Source organism: Mesitornis unicolor, unplaced genomic scaffold (assembly GCF_000695765.1).
Source record: "Mesitornis unicolor isolate BGI_N332 unplaced genomic scaffold, ASM69576v1 scaffold52627, whole genome shotgun sequence".
Lineage (NCBI taxonomy): Eukaryota > Metazoa > Chordata > Aves > Mesitornithiformes > Mesitornithidae > Mesitornis > Mesitornis unicolor.
Window position 1 is genome coordinate 1 of NW_010199431.1, and position 10,014 is coordinate 10,014.

Here is a 10,014-nt window from a genome sequence, read left to right on the forward strand (position 1 = left end):
CTAACGTTCTGTGTGATTCTGTGATTCTTCTGGCCTACCTGTAATAGCAGGCTGTTCTGATGCTAATCGCTGTAGTGACTTGCTTTGCCAAGATATAAAATGCATCATCATATGCAAGGATATTTCCTTCATATGCTTGCTGAGCAAGCTCTGAAAGTGAGGAACAGAATTTCCCTAGTTCCTTGCTGCATTATTTTCCTGTCATGGGCCAAGTAAATGTTATCACTAACCAGAGGATGTAGGACAGGCTGTAGCATATAGACCCTTTCCTGTGTCTTTCTCAATAACAAGAATTACCTTTGAACAAGAGTGCTTTAGGAACCGTAGCTGTTGGTGGAGGAGCCTCATTTCTGGTAGCAAAAATTTGAGTGAGTGATGTGGCGATACAGAAGGTAGAGTGACATTAAAAAATTCTAGTGGGGAAGCTGTAAGTCAGATTCTGCTGTGCAGACATACCAGTGTGTGGAGATTAACCTTTTGAAGACTTGGGCTTGTAGAGATATGGTCCTTCATGTAGGAGGAATACTTGCTAATAATGGTTTCTTAGAAACATTATCTTGAAGTTTTTCCGTATCTGTTACTGAAAAAAAAAGCCCCTCGCACCCAAACCATACTCCCTCTCACCCTATACTGTTACCTACATTTTTTTTGGCAGTAATTTTGAATAGTTTTTTCTAGATCTAAACATACTGGACTGGAGCCTTGAAAATCTCATTGCTATTGCTGTAGGATCTGCTGCACACTTCTGGAATGGAGGAACTCTTCAAGCCATTGAAAGCATTGATTTGAATTCCAGTTCCAAATACATTTCTTCTCTGGCTTGGATAAAAGAAGGAACTTGCCTAGCAATTGGCACCAGTGATGGAGAAGTGCAAGTACTAGATAATTTACTTTTTTAGTCTTTCTCCATTTTTAGCTAAAATAGCCACAAGACAGTTTGATACTGATTTGTTTTTTAAGGAAACATATGAAGATGATTGGCTAAACTACAGAAGATTTCTGCTGGAAACAATATATAGCACTTCCCTGTATCATGCTGCACCTTACTGAATGACTCACTGACAACTTATGTTATCTATATGTAAGGGAGCCTCTGAAGCCACTAAGGAGCTGTTGACTGAATTAATGATTCAGTTGTCCATAGGCAATTACATTTTTTTCCACCAATAAAAGACACCCCTTCATTGAATTATTTTGTGCAGCATAGGCTTTTTTTTCTTGTATCTCACTTGCTAAGATCACTCTAGTGATCAATGCCTTGAGAACTTAAGCCAAAACTCTCCTTATGGATTCACACATGAGAATTTGACTTCGGTTTGATGATACATATACCTCTTAGCCTCCTGCTATAGGACAGGCTATTATCAAAATATTTTTGTGGGACTTCAGCTGAGATGCTAGATAATATGGGGACCTACCTGCTGCAGTCCTAAGTCAGCAATTTGAAAGTACTGAAGACCAGTGCTTTCAAGTATGGACTTCCCAATACTGACATGTAAATTATTAATTTAAAACTCAGAAATGTGCATTCCCTTCAATCCTGTCTGATTTCAGCATCCCTGATAAAGGTGCCAAAATTTGTAACTACTCATTCTTGTCTTGTGAAATAAATGAGCTTGAGATTGTCCATATGTCTAATAAGAACTGGGCAGTGGCTTACTTGCAAACAAATGAAGAGAAAAAAGTATTTTTTCTTTTTTTTCTTTTTTTTCTTTTTTTTCTTTTTTCTTTTTTCTTTTTTCTTTTTCTTTTTTCTTTTTTTTCTTTTTTTCTTTTTTTTCTTTTTTTTCTTTTTTTTCTTTTTAAATTTGCATTTCTTGTTTGTTTTGGATTGGCAGCTGTGGGACATTGAAACCAAAAAGAGGTTGAGAAATATGTTTGGTCATCTGTCTGTAGTTGGAGCTCTGAGCTGGAATAATTATATTCTGAGCAGGTGAGTATATCACCCAAAAAGGAGTCCTGCTGCTTTTACTTAGACAAATGTCCCATTCGTTTTAGTTGTTTTCATTGGCTTTGCTTAGAAGTAGTTTATCCTGTCACTGTACTTATTTGCCGTCTCAGAAATCACATGTTGATTTACTGTATGGCAGAAAAGCAGCCAAAGGGGATTTAGCCTGCCTCTTTAGTCTCTGTTTCTTACTCTCCTTCCAGAAAGCTGTCACCACTTCCAGAATTTCAATAGGATGTGAAGGTTGTGGGTCTGGTTGTGTGCAAAGTCTGAGCTTGAAATGTTGGTCTCTCCAGTGTGTCTGGACTCAAAAAATCAAAGTCTGCCTGGTGCCATAGAGAGGGCATGTAGTTTAGACGGCTCCTCCATTGATATCAAGACTGCATTTGTCTTTTCAAATGCACAGGGAAACAGCTTTTAGAGTTGCACGCCTCTCTACTTGTGTATCTACAAAGGCCAGCTCATTGTTATCCACATCCCAAGGACTGAAGTGTACTTCAACCAAGGCTGAATTTTACACTAGCTGGTGAATATTTTAAATTTAGGAATCGTTTAAATATGAGGATTCAGATGAGAAAGACCAAGTGCACTCTTCTGTGGTTTTTTCTTGCACAGGTCCAGAACACAAGCACTATAAAAATGACATTTCTTGTAATAAGTCAGTTTTGTGTGTGCAGTTTTAAAGCTTCCAAATCACTCAACGTGCATCTGAAAAAATCTTTGAGTCAGTATGGGAAAGTAATCATTTATTATTACCTTAAATTAATCTATTGCAGTAATGTCAGATATCTCTTTCTAAGATACCCAGAAAGATAGTATTAAACTTGATGGATTTTTCAATGTCATCATAAGATTTAGAAGTGTGAATTTCCAGCAGGAAGCTCATCTATTTTGTCATAGGTTTATTGTTGGGCATGAAGTCTCATCTGTCCTTGGCAAAAATAATCTTGCAAAATGATTTTTCGTGAAGAACAGGAAAGTTTACATTAAATGGTTTACATTAATGGAACAGGGTGCATATCAGTGGCCTACAATGCAATGTGTCTTCAGGGAAATAAAAGCCATGAGAGAGAACAGGTATTCTGCCTGACTTGCACCGAGCATCTACTTTGCTCCTTTCTTTCATAAGCCACCTCTACAATCAGGGTGTGCCTTAGATAGTTGGTTTGTGTTTCCTTTTACTGAAATACTGTTGTTTTGCAGATACATTTCAGTCTGATGTGGTTTGCTTCTGAAACCACTGAAGGTGTTGTCATCTGTGTGATGATGTAGCTTGTCTTCTTTAACATTAAACCCATGCTGTATTTTCTCATCTACAGTGGTTCACGACTAGGATCTATTCATCACCATGATGTTCGGGTTGCTCAGCATCATGTTGGGACTCTTTGCCAAAACAAACAAAGCATTTGCAGCCTGAAATGGTCACTAACTAGCCAGTTGCTGGCAAGTGGGTCTAGTGATGGTGTACTGAGTATCTGGCCTAGCGACCCTGGTGTGAAACTGCAGTCACAGCCACTGAAAACCATACCTCATTCCTCAGCAGTTAAGGTATATGGAGAAGGAATATCTGCTTTTCTATATTTGCTCTTGTAAAATCACATTGTTTATGAGGACAGACAGGAAATTTTTAAAATTATCTTGCTGATATCTATTAGTTTGTTCTCCCTGACTGTGATGCATTAATTTTGAGATCAGTTCTCCTCATTCCAAGTCACAAATAAGTTTGATAGGACTTTGATTAGGAAATTTTACTGGATTAGTAGGCCTTTGTAAATATGATGCCAAACAGAAATAAAGTTTACAGTAGTCTTCTCTCTCTGCTTTACACAGAAAAGTTTGGTGGTGTAATATGTACAAGTTAGCAAACAAGATCTTTCAATTTTTGGAGATTCAGAAAATTCTCTCTGCTGCAGTTATTTTAAAGATCAGGTTTCTTTTGCCCTCCTGACCATGTTTTCATGTCATTGCTAGTAGCAAATAATCTGAAGTAGGAAACTGGAAATGAGACAATTTAAGATTCTTCATCTTCATCAAGTCCTAGTCTGTGTGGGAGAGCGGACAGGTCTTAGCAATACGAGGCAGAGGAGTACAGCATTTATAAGCTGTTTGTCCTCTCAGGAGAGTCTGAAGCTGGGCTGAAGCACTGGGGTAAAAGGGTCAGAGGAATTTATTCAAACAGGTGGAATTGAATATTTAGAAGCTTTTCTTCAAGTAGAGTCTAGGCTTTAGGCATATCCTGGGAATAGCTCAGAAGAAAGCTGGTAAGCCCTGTAAGTCACGCTGCTTCTCTGATGGCTTGACTTAGGCAGTACAACGGTCCTGCTGGGTTCTTCTGGTACTGAGGTATGAGTCTGTGGCCTGTGAAGGGTAAGCAGAGAAGCTGGAGTTCTGTGAGTGTATGTGGGACAGTCTAGGCTGCGGTGAAGCAATGACCAAGGAAGCAGCGTTTGGAGTTTTGGGATCTTACATTGGGGTGTGTGTGTACATTCTGGGTGCTTGCTGCAGTTCGTTTTTCCAACTAGATTTTTAAGCAAAATCTATTCTTTTTTACAGCTAACTAGTCTGGTCTGGCATTTGTTTTCTTTTTTTTTCATTTTTTTAGGCTATGAACTGGTGTCCTTGGCAGTCCAAAGTCCTTGCTACAGGGGGTGGAATGAAAGATGGGATTTTGCGTGTCTGGGACGTAAATCATGAGAAAATCATTGAAAGTGGAGCTACAGATTCTCAGGTGAAATGATGAAATGTCTGCATACTTAGGCTAAGTTCTTGTATAGCTGTGTTCATTTGGCAGACTCCTCTTGACTTTGAGGGTGGTTCTGCGGTCAGAAGAACAGCAGGATTTTCTCTGGATGTGCAATTGTGCTACATTTGGCACTGCAGCAGTTTGTTGTTTCTCATTCACCACATCTCTCTCTACACAGAAGTGATTGAAGAGGAGGTGGTCTTGCAGCCAGACACTTATCATCATCTTTTCCTTATAGTTTTGGCCAAAACTCTTGATGAGGAGAGCATGTTGAGGGGAAGGGAAAATTCCCAGAGTGCTGGGGTGAGAAGAGCTCTAAGGATCAGAGGGCAAACATCCGTCTCTGGATTTGAATATTGAGAGACAGAGGAACAGATTCTCAGCTTGAGTAAAGCAGCATGACTGTTAATTTTCCTAGAGCTATTAAAGCTTAGCTGAGGATGTGTTTGAACAGCTTTGATTTTGTACTGGGAGTCTGTTACCACATTTGTCTTAAATGGACATTAAGGCATCTGAACTTTGAATTGCTCTAAGGAATGAAATGATGCTTCTAAATAAGTAAATATTTTGCTGGCACTGTTTCTCAGTAGCTTGTTTAAACATAGCAGATAACATTTCAAATTTAATGAATAGTGTATGTTGACCCTTTCTGAAAACTAAAGCAGAATCTTAAATTGCAGTAGATTTGTTCCTTGGTCTGGTTACCCAAAACCAGTGAACTGTTGACTGGACAAGGCCTTCCTGGAAATCAGATGAAAATATGGAAGTATCCCGTGCTTGTTAATTCATCAGAACTCTATGGCAAGTATATTCATTAATAGTTTTAACTATTTCAGTTAACTGTCTAATCAGTGTGATTTTGCACGTGCATACCTTATGTATTTATATAAAAAGAGTTAGAAGAGCAGTCACCTGCACGTTCTCCCTCTGCCAGCACACATACATTCATGTGCACAACCCTGATTCATGGGATTGTAAAGGTTGACTTATGATAGTAGTATAAGTGCTTCTCTAAAATTCCTTGATTTTAATGATGGAATTCCCTCCTGTAATTTCTAAGGCCATCCCAGGTGCAGGATGTGGATTTCCACTTCTCCTCAAGGCTTATTAGACCTGCACTGAGTATGCTGATGTCAGATTGTAGGCTGATGGCCTTCTGAATAACACAAACTAGATGTGACTTCTTGGGTTTTGCAGCTCATCATGCAAGGATACTGAACCAGCTTCCACATGATGTTTGAAATAAATCTCTATGTGTTATTTATCTCTGGGTTTTAATGAATGATTTTGACTGTGAAGCAGTGTGGTGTGAGGTTGTATCCTTTGTAACATGCTGATGGCTAGAGGAAAGTGGAGTTTTCTTGCAGGTCTGTATTGGTCTGTGCTGCTGTAGGGCTACACTACACATAAAAGTTGTTCCTTGCTATTAAGCCTTCTTGTTTCTGGTCCTTGCTGCCACTTCTGTCCATTAAGTTTTACTTGTTTTCATGTTAACTGGAGTTCCAATAGAAGAATCTGAAGTTAAAGGAAAATAACAAATTACTTGTGCACTAGCTGCATTTTCCCAACTATGGTAGTTTTTTCATGATCACTGACAGGATATGACCAAAGAAGCTTTGGATTTTTAAAAAGTTTACTTATCTGTAAGAGAAACTAATTTTCATGAACAGAAAGACCAGGTAATTGTTACACAAATGTATTACTGCTTATGAAGACTCTTAGTACTTACTATAAGCAATTGAAGGTTGGGAGAAATTGTGAATGTATCAAAATATTTTCAGAAAAAATACTGTGATGGATAATTGTTAGATGGTTTTAAGTCGGCCTCAGACAGCCTTAACCACATGAGTTTTACAGCTGAAGAAATGAACAGATAAATCATAACTGAATCTCATTGTTTATTCCTCTTGCAAAATGCTGAAGACATCAACAATGAAGTACTGTCAGCTACTGTTGGAAACTTTAATAATTGAAGTTGCCTATTACTGGGCATATTCAGAAAAAAATAACAGCTGAAGGATATTAACATTTTATAGCACTCAGTCAGTTTTTGAGATACTTCTGATAGAACTATTAGAATTGTTTAATAGAAAAAATTCATTTTGGATGTAAATGTCTTCCCCTTAAAAAAGTTGTTGTAGGTCAGAGAAAACATACAAGCAAACAAAATATGCAATTGCTTTGAAATATATTTGAGTCTGATCTTGAAACAGTGAACTAAACCCAGAAAACTCCACTCAAAAAACATGGAAATGAATGATTTCACCTTTTCCGATTTCTCGGTATCCCCCTTCACTTCTTTTTGGCTGAAATTATAAATCAAATTTCAGCCTGTGTTGTGGATAGTTTTTGGTGCTTCTAAAGACTAGACCTCCAGCTTTTCCTTCAGAGACCTTGCAGACACTGAACAGAGACTGTGTAAAGAGTTCACCAAGTTGTAAACTCATGGTCTTAAATATTGACAAAGATCATGTCTATTTCTATAACTTGAGAAGAAGCAAAACCTGAAAATCAATCTCTGCTGAAGTAATTTAGCAATGTTGTCAAAGTTTTAGTCACAAGGTTTAGGAGGGACATGTGTTACTCAGCACTAGGACAGCAGATATTTACTTTTAGTCACAGTGGCTCCTGAAGGCCATTGTCACAGCTTTGCAAAGTTTGTTGCAGACTTTCCATCTGCAGCGGTCCTGTGAATCTTCATCAGGTACCATTGTGATAAGTACCACACATTCAGAGGACTTTAGATTTCCTCACGTCTTTATCCTCATAAATTTATTTTGAGCTGTAGATGCGCACATCTTGTGTTCCAGGAGAACTCGCGTACAGGTGATCAGAGGACATAGATCACCTGCCTTCATTCAAGCTGGTCACCCAAGACTTCCTGCGTACCTTCACACTTCCTTTTAGGATGTGGTTCATCTGGTCTATTTTAGATGAGATATACTATGTCTCAGAAGTTTCCATTTTCCCCTTGGGTGGCTAGCTCAGATACATGATTGTCAGTAACTCACTGAGCCAGATAAGCTAATGACCAGTAACTAATTAGAGTAAAAAGACTTCTAATTTCTCATGCCCCTGTGTGCCTAAAATCCTGATGGGTTTGTTTAGCATTGACATTGGGCTAGATAATGCAGGAGGTCTATGGCCGGGCAATGAGGTAAATATGGGTCTCAACAGTCTCAGTTTAGCACCAGACTCTGTCTACCTTCAGTTCAAATTCAGTTGTGTTTACTGAGGGAGATTCTTGTATAGCCAGGTTAATGGTTTGTATGTTCTTTGTACTACTAGACTGGAGCAGCTCAGCTTCTTGCTTCTGAAGTTTACTACAACTGCAGACAAACTCAATATACAATTCCAATAAATTATTTAGTGGGATCACTGTTAAATGATCTCCTTAACAGTAATAGCTGAGCAGCTGGAGACACTATCTCGTTCTTGCTGGATAAGTTGCAAATAGTCTGCAAGGCATGTGCAGTCAGATGGGAAAGCTCAGCAGTGAGACACATTAACACAAATGAGACTGATGTTGTAAATGTGTGAAGAATCAAGAGTTTAGGTTCAATGTTCTTCTTTGACAGAAATGTCTTCTCAGTGTGATGCAGTCCTGGCTGTTAAAGCCTGGTCCCTAATAAGAAAATATTGCCTTCAACTCTTTCTTAATATGAGAATATTCTGTAGATAGTGCTAGCTTCCTGCATCCTATGCAGCATGTTTTGCTGCTACAGTAAAAGTGGCACAAGCCATAGTACTATGTGGGTAGGAGTGGTGAAAGTGAATGGTATAATCGGTGTAGAATTGTAATGTATCTTTCCTTTTTTTGTATGTATTTTATTTTACAGGTCACAAAGGGCGAGTCCTGCATATAGCCCTGAGCCCAGATCAGAACAGGCTCTTTTCTGTTGCGGCTGATGGGATAGCTTGTCTCTGGAAATGCCATGAGTCTGTGCAGAGCAAGCACAGCAGCAAGGCTTTTTCTAATGGTTTTTTGAGCTCATTCTTGTGACTTCTTTTCCTTGAAAGCAAGTGTTTAAATGTATTTAGCCCATTCAATAACTCAAAATATGTGTGTTCCTTCCAATGGAAACATGAGAAAAGATAGTATAATTTTTTCAAAAGAAACCAATTTTCCCCTTCAGTCCATCATGTGAAATGTTAGTAGCTTGTCTTACTTACCCTAGAGGAAAAATTATTCTAACTCTGAAGAATAATATCATATTTGTTTTCATTAAACTAGCAAGTACAGATGGAATCCATCCTGTGTCCAGTGCAAGCATAAAGTCTTAGGTCCTGCTTTTAGCTGTGATTCTTGCAAGTAATTTTACATTATCTTAGCATTCCCGTTGGGAACCACATGCCAATTCATGTAAATTGCCTGGAATCATTCAAAGGCTAGGATGAGCAGAGACCAGTCCAAGGGTCTGTATTGTTTTATGTATCACATAGATCATGGTACAGAATCTGTCTAAATATTTCTAGTCATCTAGGTTAAATATGTAATAACAACTGAATAGAAATGATTTATTGGGAATTCCTTATTGTTTTTGTGGTGGTAGTGATAACTAGCTTAATTAGAAAACCGTCTTTATTGGATTTTGAGTTGTTTCCTTTCCTTAAACCCACCTGCTATGTTTGATAATGATTGAAAATATAAATAATTGAATAATAATTCTATTTTATGCTAATTATGTAATCAACTGCTTAAAAAGCAGATGGGGATAGTCAAAGATGCATGCTGTTTGGATCAAACACAGTTAGTTCATTCATTCCTTAATGGTACCAGTGTAATTCTGAGTGTCAGCAAACTTGACAGCTGTCACAGTCTTATGAATTTTATTTAGTGTTCACAAGGGCCAAGCCTCTTGGACTTCAACAGATATTTGCCTGTGTAAGGCTTGTACACTGTCGACAACAAAGTAAGGATGTCAGGATTTGTCTTCGGATGCTGTTCAGATGCCACTCAGTAGTGCTACTCAAAATGTGTTCTATCCATAGACATTTATGGAGCTTTGCTTTCACTATTAGGAATGTCAAGATTCGAAAGGGGTGAGGTTTAACACTTGCATTTGTGTATTAAAAGCCCTGTGAGCTCAGAAACTCATATTGTTTCAGTTTCTTTTTTTTATTGCTGGAAATTTATTTAAAATAATTCCTGAAGCTGGAGATGAATGGGAGATAGGGAAGCAGAGCAGTGTCAACCCATGGAAAGTTACACTGTGATCAAACGTATGAAAAGAGTCAATGTTAACAAGGGCACAGGTGTCTGCAAATGAATGTGAAACTGTCATGGCCTTAGTTCTCATCATTTTTGAAACCTCATCTTCGG

General features: G+C 38.2%; 1 protein-coding gene across 1 annotated transcript; it reads left to right on the forward strand.

The window, feature by feature from the left end:
• Window positions 1-678: 678 nt before the first annotated feature.
• On the forward strand, window positions 679-8,869 carry LOC104544533 (cell division cycle protein 20 homolog B-like; the record flags this gene model as incomplete). The annotated part of the gene is made up of 6 exons (XM_010189435.1): window positions 679-875; window positions 1,839-1,933; window positions 3,268-3,496; window positions 4,551-4,676; window positions 5,375-5,492; window positions 8,531-8,869. Coding segments are annotated over 6 exons (929 nt in total), but the record flags the coding sequence as incomplete, so codon positions are not given.
• Between the last annotated feature and the right edge of the window lie 1,145 nt (window positions 8,870-10,014).